Genomic DNA, 21,226 nt, shown 5'->3' on the forward strand with positions numbered 1-21,226 from the left:
AAATACATTTCAGTTCAAAACCAAAAGCGCGCCTCGTGAATTCGCGCAAGCAATTACAAATAATTATTTGTGGTCAGCTATCGATGTTCTTACAATATGAATCATTCCCGAGAATAAATAAAAAATACCAACAGCCGCCTAATTTAATTGCACATAATACGCAATTACGCGGATCGAGACATTGAGAGGGTTTCACTGTATTACCCGATATTATTGCCTGGAAGTGGAATGTGAAAGCGTGCTTGTTTAGAAAATATTGTGTTATACTTAGTTCAGTGTGCTAAGTGCGAGTTTTAAACGCTCTCTATAGCGTAAAAGTTAACTCTAATTTGTATGCAGTTGGAATTTTTGCCTACGTATGCCGCTAGGGGCGCTGTTCCAACTTCATACAAATTTGAGTTAACTTTTACGCTATCGTGAACGTTGAAAAGCTCACACTAAGCACACAGGAAAGTAAAATGCATGAAGAGTATTCATGATTAGAATTTGGATATATGAAACACACGAGACAAAGAAAATAAAATAGGTTTAGTAACAGTTGTAGCTTTTATTTATAATAAAACAACATATCTCACTTATTTTACAATCTTGTTATATCTGAAACAAAAGTTTTTTTTTAGTCAGAACCGTTGAACCTTCGTTGCATGCTTTGTGCTTTTTTTTCCTATTTTTTCTACCTATTGAGAGAGTATTTCAGCTTCTACTTGACGTGTAGGTGAGCTCACGGGGCTCAAACCGGAGTGTGTGAATTATCTTCTTTAAAATTTAAACTTTTAATGATACTAAAACCAGCCAGACATAAATAGTATAGCCTAAGAGATTTTATTACAAGTCCGTACATACTGTAATGTGAAAAGACTTTTTCCCCAACCTATTATACGGTCTGGCGCAAACACTCCATTATCGTTTACTACTATTTTTTCCCTCACATCTCCATATCAATTTAACTTTATTTTTTTTCCTACCTAAGCTGATAGATAACCTTGAGAGGCTATTTCATAACCTTAACTAGCAGGTGAGCTCACGGGGCTCAAACCGGAGTGCTGCTAGCACTGGCCCTAGCAAGAGCAGTGCTTCGCCGAATCTACCACCGGAACGAAAACGCGACCCACTGAGAAGATCCGGCGAGAAACTCAGTGGGCTGTGTATGTGGGTTAAGCTTTTGTTGATGACTGGTATTTATAATGAAAGAGTGTCTGAATGTAACTGATGGAAGAGTGTGAAGAGGTTTAAAATTGTACTTCACACTGTAACAGTATCTGAACGGACCTTTAGTCTTATTGCTGCTAAATATATTTTACTTGTATTTGGAAGAGCAAATGATTCTATTCACTGTTGAATCGGTGTTAAAGTAATTATCCATCAAAAAAAAGCCCACAAACATTTTGATTCAAACAAAGCTAATTTCAAAAGATTTAGATTAAATACAGGTTATGAAGTATCCATAATTATTGTGCAGTTGACGTACCATATGACTTGCTTCTTCTTTTATTGATGTATAGGATATGAAACAGACATCCGATGATCAAGCCGACTACCATTGCTCCGAGGATAGCGGCCACTAGTGCTTTTGTTGAATGGATTTTCTCTGATTCACTGAAACACAGCAACATTGTATTGTAATGCAATTATTTGCTACTTACACAGATCACTATTGAAGTCGTCGTGGCCTAAAGGATAAGACGTCCGGTGCATTCGTGTTGAGCGATGCACCGGTGTTCGAATCTCAGGCGAAATTAATTTAATGTGTAAAGAAAATCGTGTTTGTACTTTTTTATTTATTGACTAATTGACCCGCCAACTTTGAGACTTATAACCTAAGTTAAGTTATAAGTTTCAGTTTTTACAGTAAAACGGCTGCCCTATCCTTCCAAACGAAACACATTACTGCTTCACGGCAGAAGTAGGTATGATGTTGATATCTACCCGTGCGGCGTTACATAAGGCGGTTTATCGAGTTGGGAGCGTCCAGGCAAAGTCACTTCGCTCGATATTAATGCATCGGGCGTCTTATCCTTTAAGCCACTACGAATCGTGACATCTACTCACAACATAAGCGTTCACCTAAGAAAGAGAAGTCCTGGCGATTTGTAATACCGGTCTTTGTTGAGCCCAATACAGACACTAGCTTTCTCAAAGGTTTTCTTTTTAAGCTGATAAAGTTTTGTGAATTTTATCGGTGCCTTTTATTTTATTCTATAGCTTTAAGATTCAAATAAATTCTTTCTTACAATAAATTATGTATTATGTTTTGCTACATATGAGTAACGGACGCACGGTTTACCTCGTTTGAAGTTACTTCCGCGACCCATAGGATACATGAGGCAACTATCGCTACTTAGTTTGAGGCACGAGGCTAAAGTTTCAACAGTATTTCTGTGTTCCCCTTAAACTTGGGAACTCATGAAGATTTGTGAAATAAAGAAACGATGTGGAGGTACCTACCTGTCTGTTTCTACAAAACTCACTGGGCTTGTTTTTAGATTTCTGGTCTTTGATCCCGCTGCTCCTGTCCTGTCTGTAGGTCCTGTCTGTGGTGCAGTGAGTTTTGGCTGTGGTCTAGTAAGTACGGGCTGTGTTCCAGTAGGTACTTTCTGTGGTCTAGTAGGTTCTGGCTGTGTTGCAGTGGGTTCTGGCTGTGCTCCAGTTGATTCTGGCTGTGGTCTAGTAAGTCCTGGCTGTGCTCCAGTTGATTCTGGCTGTGTTGCAGTGGGGTGTGGCTGTAGTCTAGTAAGTTCGGGCTGTGCTCCAGTAAGTCCTGGCTGTGCTCCAGTTGATTCTGGCTGTGGTCCAGTACATTCTGGCTGTGGTCTAGTAAGTCCTGGCTGTGCACTAGTTGATTCTGGCTGTGTTGCAGTGGGTTCTGGCTGTTGTCTAGTAAGTCCTGGCTGTGCTCCAGTTGATTCTGGCTGTGTTGCAGTGGGTTCTAACTGTGGTCTAGTAAGTCCTGGCTGTGCTCCAGTTGATTCTGGCTGTGTTGCAGTGGGGTCTGGCTGTGCTCCAGTTGATTCTGGCTGTGCTCCAGTTGATTCTGGCTGTGGTCCAGTAGATTCTGGCTGTGGTCTAGTAAGTCCTGGCTGTGCTCCAGTAAGTCCTGGTTGTGCTCCAGTTGATTCTGGCTGTGTTGCAGTGGGTTCTAGCTGTGGTCTAGTAAGTCCTGGCTGTGCTCGAGTTGATTCTGGCTGTGTTGCAGTGGGTTCTAGCTGTGGTCTAGTAAGTCCTGGCTGTGCTCCAGTAAGTCCTGGTTGTGCTCCAGTTGATTCTGGCTGTGTTGCAGTGGGTTCTAGCTGTGGTCTAGTAAGTCCTGGTGGTGCTCCAGTTGATTCTGGCTGTGTTGCAGTGGGTTCTAGCTGTGGTCTAGTAAGTCCTGGCTGTGCTCCAGTAAGTCCTGGTTGTGCTCCAGTTGATTCTGGCTGTGTTGCAGTGGGTTCTAGCTGTGGTCTAGTAAGTCCTAGCTGTGCTCCAGTTGATTCTGGCTGTGTTGCAGTGGGTTCTAGCTGTGGTCTAGTAAGTCCTGGCTGTGCTCCAGTAAGTCCTGGTTGTGCTCCAGTTGATTCTGGCTGTGTTGCAGTGGGTTCTAGCTGTGGTCTAGTAAGTCCTGGCTGTGCTCCAGTTGATTCTGGCTGTGTTGCAGTGGGTTCTAGCTGTGGTCTAGTAAGTCCTGGCTGTGCTCCAGTTGATTCTGGCTGTGTTGCAGTGGGTTCTAGCTGTGGTCTAGTAAGTCCTGGTTGTGCTCCAGTTGATTCTGGCTGTGTTGCAGTGGGTTCTAGCTGTGGTCTAGTAAGTCCTGGCTGTGCTCCAGTAAGTCCTGGTTGTGCTCCAGTTGATTCTGGCTGTGTTGCAGTGGGTTCTAGCTGTGGTCTAGTAAGTCCTGGCTGTGCTCCAGTTGATTCTGGCTGTGTTGCAGTGGGTTCTAGCTGTGGTCTAGTAAGTCCTGGCTGTGCTCCAGTTGATTCTGGCTGTGTTGCAGTGGGTTCTAGCTGTGGTCTAGTAAGTCCTGGTTGTGCTCCAGTTGATTCTGGCTGTGTTGCAGTGGGTTCTAGCTGTGGTCTAGTAAGTCCTGGCTGTGCTCCAGTAAGTCCTGGTTGTGCTCCAGTTGATTCTGGCTGTGTTGCAGTGGGTTCTAGCTGTGGTCTAGTAAGTACTGGCTGTGCTCCAGTAAGTCCTGGTTGTGCTCCAGTTGATTCTGGCTGTGTTGCAGTGGGTTCTAGCTGTGGTCTAGTAAATCCTGGCTGTGCTCCAGTTGATTCTGGCTGTGTTGCAGTGGGGTCTGGCTGTGGTCTAGTAAGTTCTGGCTGTGCTCCAGTTGGTTCTGGCTGTGGTCCAGTAGATTCTGGCTGTGGTCTAGTAAGTCCTGGCTGTGCTCCAGTAAGTCCTGGTTGTGCTCCTGTTGATTCTGGCTGTGTTGCAGTGGGTTCTAGCTGTGGTCTAGTAAGTCCTGGCTGTGCTCCAGTTGATTCTGGTTGTGTTGCAGTGGGGTCTGGCTGTGGTCTAGTAAGTTCTGGCTGTGCTCCAGTTGATTCTGGCTGTGGTCCAGTAGATTCTGGCTGTGGTCTAGTAAGTCCTGGCTGTGCTCCAGTAAGTCCTGGTTGTGCTCCAGTTGATTCTGGCTGTGTTGCAGTGGGTTCTAGCTGTGGTCTAGTAAGTCCTGGCTGTGCTCCAGTAAGTCCTGGTTGTGCTCCAGTTGATTCTGGCTGTGTTGCAGTGGGTTCTAGCTGTGGTCTAGTAAGTCCTGGTTGTGCTCCAGTTGATTCTGGCTGTGTTGCAGTGGGTTCTAGCTGTGGTCTGGTAAGTCCTGGTTGTGCTCCAGTTGATTCTGGCTGTGTTGCAGTGGGTTCTAGCTGTGGTCTAGTAAGTCCTGGCTGTGCTCCAGTAAGTCCTGGTTGTGCTCCAGTTGATTCTGGCTGTGTTGCAGTGGGTTCTAGCTGTGGTCTAGTAAGTCCTGGCTGTGCTCCAGTTGATTCTGGCTGTGTTGCAGTGGGGTCTGGCTGTGGTCTAGTAAGTTCTGGCTGTGCTCCAGTTGATTCTGGCTGTGGTCCAGTAGATTCTGGCTGTGGTCTAGTAAGTCCTGGCTGTGCTCCAGTAAGTCCTGGTTGTGCTCCAGTTGATTCTGGCTGTGTTGCAGTGGGTTCTAGCTGTGGTCTAGTAAGTCCTGGCTGTGCTCCAGTTGATTCTGGCTGTGTTGCAGTGGGTTCTAGCTGTGGTCTAGTAAGTCCTGGCTGTGCTCCAGTAAGTCCTGGTTGTGCTCCAGTTGATTCTGGCTGTGTTGCAGTGGGTTCTAGCTGTGGTCTAGTAAGTCCTGGTTGTGCTCCAGTTGATTCTGGCTGTGTTGCAGTGGGTTCTAGCTGTGGTCTAGTAAGTCCTGGCTGTGCTCCAGTAAGTCCTGGTTGTGCTCCAGTTGATTCTGGCTGTGTTGCAGTGGGTTCTAGCTGTGGTCTAGTAAGTCCTGGCTGTGCTCCAGTAAGTCCTGGTTGTGCTCCAGTTGATTCTGGCTGTGTTGCAGTGGGTTCTAGCTGTGGTCTAGTAAGTCCTGGCTGTGCTCCAGTAAGTCCTGGTTGTGCTCCAGTTGATTCTGGCTGTGTTGCAGTGGGTTCTAGCTGTGGTCTAGTAAATCCTGGCTGTGCTCCAGTAAGTCCTGGTTGTGCTCCAGTTGATTCTGGCTGTGTTGCAGTGGGTTCTAGCTGTGGTCTAGTAAGTCCTGGCTGTGCTCCAGTTGATTCTGACTGTGTTGCAGTGGGTTCTAGCTGTGGTCTAGTAAGTCCTGGCTGTGGTCCAGTAAGTCCTGGTTGTGCTCCAGTTGATTCTGGCTGTGTTGCAGTGGGTTCTAGCTGTGGTCTAGTAAGTCCTGGCTGTGCTCCAGTTGATTCTGACTGTGTTGCAGTGGGTTCTAGCTGTGGTCTAGTAAGCCCTGGCTGTGCTCCAGTACGTCCTGGCTGTGCTCCAGTTGATTCTGGCTGTGTTGCAGTGGGTTCTAGCTGTGGTCTAGTAAGTCCTGGCTGTGCTCCAGTAAGTCCTGGTTGTGCTCCAGTTGATTCTGGCTGTGTTGCAGTGGGTTCTAGCTGTGGTCTAGTAAGTACTGGCTGTGCTCCAGTAAGTCCTGGTTCTGCTCCAGTTGATTCTGGCTGTGTTGCAGTGGGTTCTAGCTGTGGTCTAGTAAGTCCTTGCTGTGCTCCAGTAAGTCCTGGCTGTGGTCCAGTAAGTCCTCGCTGTGCTCCAGTTGATTCTGGCTGTGTTGCAGTGGGTTCTAGCTGTGGTCTAGTAAGTCCTGGCTGTGCTCCAGTTGATTCTGGCTGTGTTGCAGTGGGTTCTAGCTGTGGTCTAGTAAGCCCTGGCTGTGCTCCAGTACGTCCTGGCTGTGCTCCAGTTGATTCTGGCTGTGTTGCAGTGGGTTCTAGCTGTGGTCTAGTAAGTCCTGGCTGTGCTCCAGTAAGTCCTGGTTGTGCTCCAGTTGATTCTGGCTGTGTTGCAGTGGGTTCTAGCTGTGGTCTAGTAAGTCCTGGCTGTGCTCCAGTAAGTCCTGGTTGTGCTCCAGTTGATTCTGGCTGTGTTGCAGTGGGTTCTAGCTGTGGTCTAGTAAGTCCTGGCTGTGCTCCAGTAAGTCCTAGCTGTGCTCCAGTTGATTCTGGCTGTGTTGCAGTGGGTTCTCGCTGTGGTCTAGTAAGTCCTGGCTGTGCTCCAGTTGATTCTGGCTGTGTTGCAGTGGGTTCTAGCTGTGGTCTAGTAAGCCCTGGCTGTGCTCCAGTAAGTCCTGGCTGTGCTCCAGTTATTTCTGGCTGTGTTGCAGTGGGTTCTAGCTGTGGTCTAGTAAGTCCTGGCTGTGCTCCAGTTGATTCTGGCTGTGTTGCAGTGGGTTCTAGCTGTGGTCTAGTAAGTCCTGGCTGTGCTTCAGTTGATTCTGGCTGTGTTACAGTAAGTCCTGGCTGTGCTCCAGTAAGTCCTGGTTGTGCTCCAGTTGATTCTGGCTGTGTTGCAGTGGGTTCTAGCTGTGGTCTAGTAAGTACTGGCTGTGCTCCAGTAAGTCCTGGTTCTGCTCCAGTTGATTCTGGCTGTGTTGCAGTGGGTTCTAGCTGTGGTCTAGTAAGTCCTTGCTGTGCTCCAGTAAGTCCTGGCTGTGGTCCAGTAAGTCCTCGCTGTGGTCCAGTTGATTCTCGCTGTGGTCTAGTAAGTCCTGGCTGTGCTCCAGTTGATTCTGGCTGTGTTGCAGTGGGTTCTAGCTGTGGTCTAGTAAGTCCTGGCTGTGCTCCAGTAAGTCCTGGTTGTGCTCCAGTTGATTCTGGCTGTGTTGCAGTGGGTTCTAGCTGTGGTCTAGTAAGCCCTGGCTGTGCTCCAGTAAGTCCTGGCTGTGCTCCAGTTGATTCTGGCTGTGTTGCAGTGGGTTCTAGCTGTGGTCTAGTAAGTCCTGGCTGTGCTCGAGTTGATTCTGGCTGTGTTGCAGTGGGTTCTAGCTGTGGTCTAGTAAGTCCTGGCTGTGCTCCAGTAAGTCCTGGTTGTGCTCCAGTTGATTCTGGCTGTGTTGCAGTGGGTTCTAGCTGTGGTCTAGTAAGTCCTGGTGGTGCTCCAGTTGATTCTGGCTGTGTTGCAGTGGGTTCTAGCTGTGGTCTAGTAAGTCCTGGCTGTGCTCCAGTAAGTCCTGGTTGTGCTCCAGTTGATTCTGGCTGTGTTGCAGTGGGTTCTAGCTGTGGTCTAGTAAGTCCTGGCTGTGCTCCAGTTGATTCTGGCTGTGTTGCAGTGGGTTCTAGCTGTGGTCTAGTAAGTCCTGGCTGTGCTCCAGTAAGTCCTGGTTGTGCTCCAGTTGATTCTGGCTGTGTTGCAGTGGGTTCTAGCTGTGGTCTAGTAAGTCCTGGCTGTGCTCCAGTTGATTCTGGCTGTGTTGCAGTGGGTTCTAGCTGTGGTCTAGTAAGTCCTGGCTGTGCTCCAGTTGATTCTGGCTGTGTTGCAGTGGGTTCTAGCTGTGGTCTAGTAAGTCCTGGTTGTGCTCCAGTTGATTCTGGCTGTGTTGCAGTGGGTTCTAGCTGTGGTCTAGTAAGTCCTGGCTGTGCTCCAGTAAGTCCTGGTTGTGCTCCAGTTGATTCTGGCTGTGTTGCAGTGGGTTCTAGCTGTGGTCTAGTAAGTCCTGGCTGTGCTCCAGTTGATTCTGGCTGTGTTGCAGTGGGTTCTAGCTGTGGTCTAGTAAGTCCTGGCTGTGCTCCAGTTGATTCTGGCTGTGTTGCAGTGGGTTCTAGCTGTGGTCTAGTAAGTCCTGGTTGTGCTCCAGTTGATTCTGGCTGTGTTGCAGTGGGTTCTAGCTGTGGTCTAGTAAGTCCTGGCTGTGCTCCAGTAAGTCCTGGTTGTGCTCCAGTTGATTCTGGCTGTGTTGCAGTGGGTTCTAGCTGTGGTCTAGTAAGTACTGGCTGTGCTCCAGTAAGTCCTGGTTGTGCTCCAGTTGATTCTGGCTGTGTTGCAGTGGGTTCTAGCTGTGGTCTAGTAAATCCTGGCTGTGCTCCAGTTGATTCTGGCTGTGTTGCAGTGGGGTCTGGCTGTGGTCTAGTAAGTTCTGGCTGTGCTCCAGTTGGTTCTGGCTGTGGTCCAGTAGATTCTGGCTGTGGTCTAGTAAGTCCTGGCTGTGCTCCAGTAAGTCCTGGTTGTGCTCCTGTTGATTCTGGCTGTGTTGCAGTGGGTTCTAGCTGTGGTCTAGTAAGTCCTGGCTGTGCTCCAGTTGATTCTGGTTGTGTTGCAGTGGGGTCTGGCTGTGGTCTAGTAAGTTCTGGCTGTGCTCCAGTTGATTCTGGCTGTGGTCCAGTAGATTCTGGCTGTGGTCTAGTAAGTCCTGGCTGTGCTCCAGTAAGTCCTGGTTGTGCTCCAGTTGATTCTGGCTGTGTTGCAGTGGGTTCTAGCTGTGGTCTAGTAAGTCCTGGCTGTGCTCCAGTAAGTCCTGGTTGTGCTCCAGTTGATTCTGGCTGTGTTGCAGTGGGTTCTAGCTGTGGTCTAGTAAGTCCTGGTTGTGCTCCAGTTGATTCTGGCTGTGTTGCAGTGGGTTCTAGCTGTGGTCTGGTAAGTCCTGGTTGTGCTCCAGTTGATTCTGGCTGTGTTGCAGTGGGTTCTAGCTGTGGTCTAGTAAGTCCTGGCTGTGCTCCAGTAAGTCCTGGTTGTGCTCCAGTTGATTCTGGCTGTGTTGCAGTGGGTTCTAGCTGTGGTCTAGTAAGTCCTGGCTGTGCTCCAGTTGATTCTGGCTGTGTTGCAGTGGGGTCTGGCTGTGGTCTAGTAAGTTCTGGCTGTGCTCCAGTTGATTCTGGCTGTGGTCCAGTAGATTCTGGCTGTGGTCTAGTAAGTCCTGGCTGTGCTCCAGTAAGTCCTGGTTGTGCTCCAGTTGATTCTGGCTGTGTTGCAGTGGGTTCTAGCTGTGGTCTAGTAAGTCCTGGCTGTGCTCCAGTTGATTCTGGCTGTGTTGCAGTGGGTTCTAGCTGTGGTCTAGTAAGTCCTGGCTGTGCTCCAGTAAGTCCTGGTTGTGCTCCAGTTGATTCTGGCTGTGTTGCAGTGGGTTCTAGCTGTGGTCTAGTAAGTCCTGGTTGTGCTCCAGTTGATTCTGGCTGTGTTGCAGTGGGTTCTAGCTGTGGTCTAGTAAGTCCTGGCTGTGCTCCAGTAAGTCCTGGTTGTGCTCCAGTTGATTCTGGCTGTGTTGCAGTGGGTTCTAGCTGTGGTCTAGTAAGTCCTGGCTGTGCTCCAGTAAGTCCTGGTTGTGCTCCAGTTGATTCTGGCTGTGTTGCAGTGGGTTCTAGCTGTGGTCTAGTAAGTCCTGGCTGTGCTCCAGTAAGTCCTGGTTGTGCTCCAGTTGATTCTGGCTGTGTTGCAGTGGGTTCTAGCTGTGGTCTAGTAAATCCTGGCTGTGCTCCAGTAAGTCCTGGTTGTGCTCCAGTTGATTCTGGCTGTGTTGCAGTGGGTTCTAGCTGTGGTCTAGTAAGTCCTGGCTGTGCTCCAGTTGATTCTGACTGTGTTGCAGTGGGTTCTAGCTGTGGTCTAGTAAGTCCTGGCTGTGGTCCAGTAAGTCCTGGTTGTGCTCCAGTTGATTCTGGCTGTGTTGCAGTGGGTTCTAGCTGTGGTCTAGTAAGTCCTGGCTGTGCTCCAGTTGATTCTGACTGTGTTGCAGTGGGTTCTAGCTGTGGTCTAGTAAGCCCTGGCTGTGCTCCAGTACGTCCTGGCTGTGCTCCAGTTGATTCTGGCTGTGTTGCAGTGGGTTCTAGCTGTGGTCTAGTAAGTCCTGGCTGTGCTCCAGTAAGTCCTGGTTGTGCTCCAGTTGATTCTGGCTGTGTTGCAGTGGGTTCTAGCTGTGGTCTAGTAAGTCCTGGCTGTGCTCCAGTAAGTCCTGGTTGTGCTCCAGTTGATTCTGGCTGTGTTGCAGTGGGTTCTAGCTGTGGTCTAGTAAGTCCTGGCTGTGCTCCAGTAAGTCCTAGCTGTGCTCCAGTTGATTCTGGCTGTGTTGCAGTGGGTTCTCGCTGTGGTCTAGTAAGTCCTGGCTGTGCTCCAGTTGATTCTGGCTGTGTTGCAGTGGGTTCTAGCTGTGGTCTAGTAAGCCCTGGCTGTGCTCCAGTAAGTCCTGGCTGTGCTCCAGTTATTTCTGGCTGTGTTGCAGTGGGTTCTAGCTGTGGTCTAGTAAGTCCTGGCTGTGCTCCAGTTGATTCTGGCTGTGTTGCAGTGGGTTCTAGCTGTGGTCTAGTAAGTCCTGGCTGTGCTTCAGTTGTAAGTCCTGCTGTGCTCCAGTAAGTCCTGGTTGTGGTCCAGTTGATTCTGGCTGTGTTGCAGTGGGTTCTAGCTGTGGTCTAGTAAGTACTGGCTGTGCTCCAGTAAGTCCTGGTTCTGCTCCAGTTGATTCTGGCTGTGTTGCAGTGGGTTCTAGCTGTGGTCTAGTAAGTCCTTGCTGTGCTCCAGTAAGTCCTGGCTGTGGTCCAGTAAGTCCTCGCTGTGGTCCAGTTGATTCTCGCTGTGGTCTAGTAAGTCCTGGCTGTGCTCCAGTTGATTCTGGCTGTGTTGCAGTGGGTTCTAGCTGTGGTCTAGTAAGTCCTGGCTGTGCTCCAGTAAGTCCTGGTTGTGCTCCAGTTGATTCTGGCTGTGTTGCAGTGGGTTCTAGCTGTGGTCTAGTAAGCCCTGGCTGTGCTCCAGTAAGTCCTGGCTGTGCTCCAGTTGATTCTGGCTGTGTTGCAGTGGGTTCTAGCTGTGGTCTAGTAAGTCCTGGCTGTGCTCCAGTAAGTCCTGGCTGTGGTCCAGTAAGTCCTCGCTGTGGTCCAGTTGATTCTCGCTGTGGTCTAGTAAGTCCTGGCTGTGCTCCAGTTGATTCTGGCTGTGTTGCAGTGGGTTCTAGCTGTGGTCTAGTAAGTCCTGGCTGTGCTCCAGTAAGTCCTGGTTGTGCTCCAGTTGATTCTGGCTGTGTTGCAGTGGGTTCTAGCTGTGGTCTAGTAAGCCCTGGCTGTGCTCCAGTAAGTCCTGGCTGTGCTCCAGTTGATTCTGGCTGTGTTGCAGTGGGTTCTAGCTGTGGTCTAGTAAGTCCTGGCTGTGCTCCAGTTGATTCTGGCTGTGTTGCAGTGGGTTCTAGCTGTGGTCTAGTAAGTCCTGGCTGTGCTCCAGTAAGTCCTGGCTGTGCTCCAGTTGATTCTGGCTGTGTTGCAGTGGGTTCTAGCTGTGGTCTAATAGGTCCTGTCTGTGGTGCAGTAGGTGCTGTCTCGGCTCCGGTAGGTTCTGGCCGTGGTCCATATACTTGTTCAGGTGGTCGTATCGATCTAGCTATACGCGGTGATTCTGATAATTCTGTTTGTAATCCAGATGTTCCTTTCATTAGGTTCTCCACTGATGATATAGGCCATGTTTCTATTGTAGACAGTGGATTTAAATTTTCTGGGCTCCTTATGTACCTGAAAAGTACTAGTACTTTAGTTTGTGGTTCGTTTATTATTCTATAAACTATTCTAATAATTGTTTATTTGGATGAGTTAGTGTGTATTATTTTGTTCACTTTTATAATTAGGATGTCGAGGAATTTTTCTTTCCAATAGAAGACCAGCATGCTAGCAAGCAGCAGGCTGGTGGAAAGTCGTCACAGCTTTCACTGTTGATGAACTAAATGCACCACTCATACTTATACAATAGCCTTTTTTTTATTGCCCTTGTAGTCAGTCGAGCATACGGCCCACCTGATGGTGAGTGGTTACCGTCGCCCATGGACTTCAGCAATGCCAAAGGGGCAGAGCCAAGCCGCTGCCTACCGTTAAGTACTCTCCACAAGCCTCGTTTGAAGAAGGATATGTCATAGCGCTCGGGAAGCACCGTGGAGGGGAGCTCATTCCAAAGCCGGATGGTACGTGGCAAAAAAAAATCTGGAAGCGCACTGTGGATGAACGCAGTGGCTCCAGGTCGTATGAATGGTGGCGGGCGGTGCAATGGTAAAAACGAGATGATGGTATCATCTCAAACTATCCCCATGGAACATACGGTACAAAAGGCTCTTATTGACTAGTCATTATTAAAACCTACATATTTCGCATTAGCGTATGCTACATTAGCAAGATATTTGCTGCCCAGTAGAGTCGATTGTTTAAGTGAACTTGTGATTTTATTGAAATATCTATAGGCAAATCCGTCGCCTATCAAATCGGTTACTAGACTAGAGTTATCTTGACTAAACTAAGCAATTGTTGTCGAAATTGGTTTTTCTTTGCATCGTAATTGGAGGAGATATTTGAGGCTGCGATCTCATGTTTCGATGCGGTCGGTGGAATTTACATTAAAAAATCCAGTAATTACTACACCAGACGCGAATTCGTTCACCGATCCCGGAATCAATAAAAAATATTTAATAATTTATGCACGCAAAGAGTAATGGTAAATTTTTATTGAGTGCATTGGATGTGATCTGAAGTGACGTTCCGTGTTCGGGAATCCAGCCAAAAATTCCTCATTGAGCTGGTTAATCAGTCAAAGTGTACTTAGCTAAAAACCGACAAGAGGCTACTTAGAGGTTAGTTGGCTGTAGAGCTAATCTATAACTAGTCGGGTCATAAGTATTGTCACACAGTAAAAACTTTTCTTTTAGAATGCTGGCCACAAAAAAGTTTATTGAATTCGAATTTCGAATTGTTCATGAAAATAAAAATGTATACTTTTAGAATTTTACTCATTTTTAAATATGGAGTGGACGCTTAAAGAAGACCGTGTTGCAGTTATTGCGTTGCATCGTTGCGGTTACGCGCCAATTCAAATTTTTAACATACTGAAAAATTTGAATATAACCAAAAGATTCGTTTATCGTACCATCAAACGATACAATGAAGACTCTAGTGTAGATGACAGGTCAAGAAGTGGTCGCCCTCGGTCTGTTAGGACTCCAGCAGTGATAAAAGCTGTGAAGGCGCGAATTCAAAGAAATCCCAAACGTAAGCAGAAACTGTTGGCCCTTCAGATGGGGTTAAGCAGAACCACGGTGAAAAGGGTGTTAAATGAAGACTTAGGGCTTCGGGCATATCGAAGAAAAACAGGACATCGTTTGAATGCTCGTCTAATGGACCTGAGACTGAAGAGATGCCGCGCTTTGTTGAAGCGGTACGCGGGAAAAAATTATCGGGAAATTCTTTTTTCAGATGAAAAATTTTTTACCGTAGAAGAGAGCTACAACAAACAAAATGATAAGGTGTACGCACACAGTAGTGAAGAAGCGAGCAACCGTATTCCGCGTGTCCAACGAGGTCATTTTCCATCCTCGCTCATGGTATGGTTGGGAGTTTTTTATTGGGGCTTAACAGAGGTACATTTTTGTGAGAAAGGTGTAAAAACGAATGCAGTTGTGTATCAAAATACAGTCCTGACGAACCTTGTGGAACCTGTTTCTCATACCATGTTCAATAACAGGCACTGGGTATTCCAACAAGATTCGGCGCCAGCTCATAGAGCGAAGAGCACACAAGACTGGCTGGCGGCGCGAGAAATCGACTTCATCCGGCACGAAGACTGGCCCTCCTCCAGTCCAGATTTGAATCCGTTAGATTACAAGATATGGCAACACTTGGAGGAAAAAGCGTGCTCAAAGCCTCATCCCAATTTGGAGTCACTCAAGACATCCTTGATTAAGGCAGCCGCCGATATTGACATGGACCTCGTTCGTGCTGCGATAGACGACTGGCCGCGTAGATTGAAGGCCTGTATTCAAAATTACGGAGGTCATTTTGAATAAACTTTAGTGTCATAAGAATCTATGTTTTGTTAAGTTCATTTTGGTATATGAATGGTTACATAAAGAATAAACTTGTTTCAATTATTTTACATTAAACATGTGACAGAATTTATGACCTGACTAGGTATATTAATACGTGAAGCAAAAACTTTGTATCCCTTTTTACGAAAATTGCGCGGACGGAGGAGTATGAAATTTTCCACACTTATAGAGAATATAGAGAAGAAGTGCACAATGCTAATATTTTTTTTAAATAATGCGTAAAAGATACATTAAATCAATAAAGAAAACATTACACAAACTACATACCATGTATTTGACGCACACACGCATGCATAATATTTATTGTCAAACTTTTGTTTTTTACGTCTGTTGTCAAATTGAGAATAGTTTAAATATTGTTTGTCTTTATACATATTTTTTTATAGTGTAGCCTTGGCGAAATATGTGATTAAAGAAGTATAAAATACAATCATAATAGTGTACAAAGTTACAATTCCAATTAATTATAGTCGAATTTCGACTACTGCGGGACCTCTAGTTAAAATAAATATATGAAGAATAAACACGACCGCGCCATTCCCGACACACGTTAGGCTTATTTATTGAGTTGCACCAACAAAGTGAGCATCAATACAAAACATAGACAAACTGACAATAGTTCATGGCAGATGTCACCTCAATTATAGGTGCAATCGACAGTGCATTAAAAACAAAAAACAAAAAAAAAAATATAACTAAGATTTGATTACATTTGAATGATTGCTTAAGATTAATTTCTATTTAATTGGGAAATGATCCGCGACAGACCTGTAAGTTGTGAGATAATTAGAACAAACATTGCGACAACTGCTTAGTCTTTCCCCTTAGGAAAAAACAAAACACTAGTGTCTCAGTAAAAAAATATATATTACAAAAAAAAAAAACACAGTTGAGCACACAAGTAGGGCGTGATTGTACGGCCGATCTGACTCTCCCTCTGTAGGTTACCCTCCTGAATTCCGGCAGCCAATGGACGTGGGTTGACCCGCTGAAGCACCACGTCTGGACTCCTGGAGGTTTCCTGGGCTGGCTAGACCACCAGGGTACGGGTTACTGGGTGGAGATGACCTTTTCAGCACACGCAGTTATCGGGTGAAGCAATAAGCAAGAAGCGTGAAAAAGCAGCTAGGCATGAACCCCTAAAAGCGGGGTCGAATCGGTTTATTTTAATCGTGTTAATATTAAACAGCACACGATATTGCTGTACTAAATATATTTTTTTAAATAAATTATTTGTAGGTAAGTCGTCTAGGTTTGAAAACGAACTTTAACTGAACTCGAATACAAACGTACGATTTTGCCGACGATTTCAGTTGTAACATTACGTTACAACATCTATTTCACTTAAAATTAGTTCAGCGCTATCAGGTTAAGCCATAATAAACAGAGTTTGTTTACCCGGCATCCTTGCACGCCTCGGGCAGAAGAATGTACATCGCTCTATGAAAAAAGAACAGTTTATAGTCACTACTCATTGATTACTAACAGTAAATGAACATCTGAAGGTATTACTGGTGGTAGGACCTCTTGTGAGTCCGCACGCGTTGGTGCCACCGCCCTGCCTATTTCTGCCGTGAAGCAGTAATACGTTTCGGTTTGAAGGGCGGAGCAGCCGTTGTATCTATACTTGAGACCTTAAACTCATATCTGCAGGTGGGTGGCGGCATTTATGTTGTAGATGTCTATGGACTCCAGTAACCACTTAACACCAGGTGGGCTGTGAGCTCGTCTAACCTAAAGTCTAAGTTTAAAAGTCTAAGCTAAAAAAAAATTATATCTTATTTATATGTATTCTTCGGTTACCGAATATTAAATAGTAATGCACGTTTAAAGACAGATAACTTGGAATGGTAATACAGAAACTACATGGACATTGCTGATGACCATGAGCGGCAATGATAGCCCAGAATTAGTTCAGCGTGTAAAAAAAATAATTACAAATTGTTTTACTAAAACTGTTTTTTTATATTTTATAGCTTTTGCCCGCGACTTCGTCCGCGTGGAATAGTTGCTTTGGTATAACGTTAAATTTTACCCGCGACTCCATTTGCGTAGAAGTAAGTATATTTTTGAATAATAGAATGTTAAGGAGCTATTTAAGGTACCAAAATCATGCTTTTTAGCCGACTTCAAAGAGGAGGTTATTAGTCCTCCGCTCATATTGGTCTTAGCGTGATGCTATCTATACCTAGTCAGGTCATAAATTCTGTCACATGTATAATGTAAAATAATTGAAACAAGTTTATTCATTATGTAACCATTCATATACCAAAATGAACCAAAACATAGATTCTTATGACACTAAAGTTTATTCAAAATGACCTCCGTGATTTTGAATACAGGCCTTCAATCTGCGCGGCCAGTCGTCTATCGCAGCACGAACGAGGTCCATGTCAATATCGGCGGCTGCCTTAATCAAGGATGTCTTGAGTGACTCCAAATTGGGATGAGGCTTTGAGCACGCCTTTTCCTCCAAGTGTTGCTATATCTTGTAATCTAACGGATTCAAATCTGGACTGGAGGAGGGCCAGTCTTCGTGCCGGATGAAGTCGATTTCACGCGCCGCCAGCCAGTCATGTGTGCTCTTCGCTCTATGAGCTGGCGTCGAATCTTGTTGGAATACCCAGTGCCTGTTATTGAACATGGCATGAGAAACAGGTTCCACAAGGTTCGTCAGGACTGTATTTTGATACACAACTGCATTCGTTTTTACACCTTTCTCACAAAAATGTACCTCTGTTAAGCCCCAATAAGAAACTCCCAACCATACCATGAGCGAGGATGGAAAATGACCTCGTTGGACACGCGGAATACGGTTGCTCGCTTCTTCACTACTGTGTGCGTACAACTTATCATTTTGTTTGTTGTAGCTCACCTTTTTGCGCCTTCACAGCTTTTATCACTGCTGGAGTCCTAACAGACCGAGGGTGACCACTTCCTGACCTGTCATCTACACTAGAGTCTTCATTGTATCGTTTGATGGTACGATAAACGAATGTTTTGGTTATATTCAAATTTTTCAGTATGTTAAAAATTTGAATTGGCGCGTAACCGCAACGATGCAACGCAATAACTGCAACACGGTCTTCTTTAAGCGTCCACTCCATATTTAAAAATGAGTAAAATTCTAAAAGTATACATTTTTGTTTTCATGAACAATTCGAAATTCGAATTCAATAAACTTTTTGTGGCCAGCATTCTAAAAGAAAAGTTTTTACTGTGTGACAATACTTATGGCCTGACTAGTTAAATAGCCTATAGCCTTGCGTGGGGTGCTTTTTAAGATACTATTGAAATAATTATTCTTCTACTCATATCTGTCTGAAAAATATTTATAACTAATAACACCATGCACCCCACGGTTTTTTTAATGGATAGAGTGATTGAAGAGGAAGGTTTATATGTATAATAACATCCATTAAATAGTGCAGAAATCAATAATAAATTACAGTTTCCGAAGCGAAGCGAGGGCGGGTCGCTAGTTAAATAATAAACTTTAAATGTATATCGGATTCAATACTAACATAAAATATTGTTTATAAGGTCGAGGATAACGCTTTTCGAATTTCAAATCTAACGTATGTTTTGTGGTTTAATTTATTTAAATATACATTTAGTTATGTACGTATTTGTTCGATAACTTGTAAACGTATTTGAGAAGGTGATCATATTATCGCCATAGCCGTAATAAAATTCCATTGTTGTCTTAAGAAATCGACTTTAATCAACAATGATAACAATTATAAAATAATAATTATTGTTGATTAAAGTGATTAAAGTCGAAGCGAATCGTTTTTTTTAATAATAAATTAACGACTTATATTATAAGATATAGACTTATATAAATTATAATTTATGTAATTACTGGTGGTAGGGCCTCTTGAGAGTCCGCGCGGATAGGTACCACCACCCTGCCTATTTCTGCCGTGAAGCAATAATGCGTTTCGGTTTGAAGGGTGGGGCAGCCGTTGTAACTATACTGAGATCTTAGAACTTATATCTCAAGGTGGGTGGCGCATTTACGTTGTAGATGTCCATGGGCTCCAGTAACCTCTTAACACCAGGTGGGCTGTGAGCTCGTCCAGCCGTCTAAGAAAAAAAAAAGACTTTCACTCGATATAATGCTATCATTATTAATTACCTGAATATAATGCATGCTTACCCTTTGTCATTTAATTTGAATGTTGAATCGATCCACTGAAAATAAGAACAGAGACGTTAAAAAATTATGTATTTAATAAAAACTTAGATAATGAAAGTCAAATTTTAAATGGTTTTAGAACTAACCTTTGGTTCTTGCGAATCGATTGGACTGTCGTTACTGAAAATAAATGTACTGTATTATGTTTAAGTTTTAAGTAGCATTTAAAAGTTTTCTTTATTGTTATAGCTTAGATGTATGGACGAGCTCACACGGCCCGCCTGATGTTAAGTAGCTACTGGAGCCTATAAACGTCAATAAAGTAAATGCCATCACATAGCTTCAGTCGTCAATGAGTTCTTTACAGTTTTTAGATATCTGAGCCAGGCCAAGGGGCAACGAAAAGCCGCCGTGTTTTTAATAAGCTTTTATTAGCTTGTGACGTATGTATGTAACGGAATCTTTGAACTTGATTTTGACCCCCTTCAAAACGTCGGATTAACTCGAAATTTGGTATACTTATTAATGACGGAGGACAATTCAATATTTTTAAAAAAATTGAAAAAAATTAAATTCAACTAAAAAAAGAAAAATAAATAATAGTTTAAACAACTAACAAAATACGCTTTTATAGAAAATCCAACTAAAAAATAGAAAATAAATTTTAATAAATTTGAAATAAAAATAGTGTAAGAAAAAATGATTTTATTGTAATAAAAGCGTATTTTGTTAGTTTTTTTAAACTATTATTTTTTAAAGTTAACGTCGTCGTGGCCTATACGATAAGACACCCGGTGCATTTGTATCAGGCGATGCGACTGTATCGGCGTTCGTATCCCGCATTCATTTATAATTTTTTGTAATTAAATACGTACGTACTTAACAAATGTTCACGATAGATTTCCACGGTGAAGGAATTATTAGGTAGTTTGAAGGGTGGGGTAGCCATTGTAACTATACTGAGACCTTAAAACTCATGTCTCAAGGTGTGTGGCGCATTTACGTTGCAGATATCTATGGGCTCCGGTAGCCACTTAGCACCAGCTGGACCGTGAGTTCATCCACCCAGATAAGCAAAAAAAAAAACTAGCAAATGCCGGTTAGGGATCGCTTTATGCTGGTATACTCAAAGAACACCATTGCCCATGCGACATAGAGACCAGAGAAGACAGGGGATGGTGTTATTTTAAGCTGCGACACGGTGTATATAAATGAAAATATCTTACCTGTCCCTCGGAACGATGCTCTTACACTGAACTCTGATGCAGAACAGCATGGAGAACTGAAATTGAACAATTAGTATAAAATTGAAAGATTAGTGCTAAATTTGTTGCGGCCTTGGTCGCCGATCACATCTTAAAGTCACCGTCCTCGTCGAAAGCGAACTAACCCATTTTTTTTTTGGTCAGGAGGAAATCGCCGGACTTCCGCCCTCCACTAGGGATGGAGGGCGGGGCATGTCAGAGTCGAACTGACTAAAACCTCCTGTCGCTCAACAACCAACGTCCAAACCTCGCATGAGACAGAACTCATAAAAAGGCAAAGGGGGGAAAGTGAAGCGTTTAGTGCGGAGCACATCTCTCCCATCACCCTCGAACTAACCCATAGATACGAGCCACTGAGTTTCTCGCCGAATTTTCTCAGTGGTCGCGATTCCGATCCGGTGTTAGACTCTGAGAAGCACTGCTGTTGCCTAGGGCTAATGTTAGCAAATTCATTCAGGATGAGCCCGTGGGCTCATCTACCTGTCCGGGCGTAGCTAGAATAGCACTTTAGGCTTAGGCGGGGACAGCAACTGTAGCTTAGAGTTACCTTCCATTCATATAGTGATTGCTTAAATGGGTGAATGAGCTCACAGCCCACCTGGTATTAAGTGGTTACTGGAGCCCATAGACATCTACAACGTAAATGCGCCACCCCTCTTGAGATATAAGTTCTATGGTCTCAGTATAGTTACAACGGCTACCCCACCCTTCAAACCCAACCGCATTACTGCTTCACGGCAGAAATAGGCGGGGTGGTGGTACCTACCCGTGCGGACTCACAAGAGGTCCTACCGCCGGTAAGTACATTTCGATTGAGACTTCGACCGTCTCCTTGGGTAATTACTCAACACCAGATGATGTTGGGACTGTTCAACACATCTGAATGATGAAAAAGTTAGGTTTGACAAATTATTTTTAGGTAATTCGTTTTGGTTGAATAAAACTGTTTATTTACCAGAATAATCTTGAGGAGTATGAAGTTCGGCTCCATTGTCGTGAGCCTCGCTGAGCGTTCCGAAATGTATAATATGTCACTCTTCAACGAACGATTACGAACTGATCGATGTATGTATTTAACTAATGCACATCATATCGGTTGTGGTTTTATATATTCAAATATTAAATTCCTATTCTTTTTTATTTTCCTGTTGTAATCGAAATATTTATTAAAAATTAAAATGGCATTTACTTTAAGCAGGGAAAACCGGCACATTGTGCGAGCACGTCGTAACATCCACCATCAATTCAACTTAATTCTGACACAAAAGATTCAGGCTTAAAGAGCAAGACGGACTTTTTAATAAAACCATTGAGAATGTGAATGTATTTGTCAGGGGATACTTATTGCACCGATAGCCAATCTGATGTTCAGTGGTCACCAGGACTCGTAGACATTACAGCACGAATGCGGCCAGACATCGTTGAGACGCGAAGGTCCAAATCTGAGCTCAGAACGCCTGTCTTACCCTACCAAGCGTAGGTACCGTTTGATATTTGCGGCAGCAGTAGCCAAGATACCGGCTCTTACCCGTGCGAGTCCCAATCCTACGACCGCCGATTATGCTTATCATTCCTTCATAGTGGAAT

The 21,226-nt window shown here is 44.7% G+C and overlaps 1 protein-coding gene across 1 annotated transcript; it reads right to left on the reverse strand.

Annotated features, from left to right (window-relative positions):
* Nucleotides 1–527: 527 nt before the first annotated feature.
* On the reverse strand, nt 528–21,011 carry LOC114245247 (uncharacterized). Its single transcript, XM_089729988.1, has 9 exons — nt 20,595–21,011; nt 19,601–19,656; nt 18,521–18,554; nt 18,396–18,430; nt 15,632–15,673; nt 11,321–11,879; nt 2,446–3,833; nt 1,469–1,596; nt 528–597 (listed from the first exon to the last, which is right to left on the reverse strand). Exons 1-9 carry the CDS (start codon nt 20,628–20,630, stop codon nt 581–583), a joined length of 2,295 nt encoding a protein of 764 aa, XP_089586114.1. The 5' UTR covers nt 20,631–21,011; the 3' UTR covers nt 528–580.
* Between the last annotated feature and the right edge of the window lie 215 nt (nt 21,012–21,226).

The sequence above is a fragment of the Bombyx mandarina genome, chromosome 09 (assembly GCF_030267445.1).
Source record: "Bombyx mandarina strain Sakado chromosome 09, ASM3026744v2".
Classification (NCBI taxonomy): domain Eukaryota; kingdom Metazoa; phylum Arthropoda; class Insecta; order Lepidoptera; family Bombycidae; genus Bombyx; species Bombyx mandarina.

Coding starts and splice junctions, on each gene's coding strand:
- LOC114245247 (XM_089729988.1), bottom strand. CDS start 20,630: ATGGAGCCGAACTTCATACTCCTCAAGATTATTCTG. Junction 18,555..19,600: donor AGCATCGTTCCGAGGGACAG/GTAAGATATTTT, acceptor ATTTATTTTCAG/TAACGACAGTCCAATCGATT. Junction 11,880..15,631: donor GAGGCGTGCAAGGATGCCGG/GTAAACAAACTC, acceptor AGTACTTTTCAG/GTACATAAGGAGCCCAGAAA.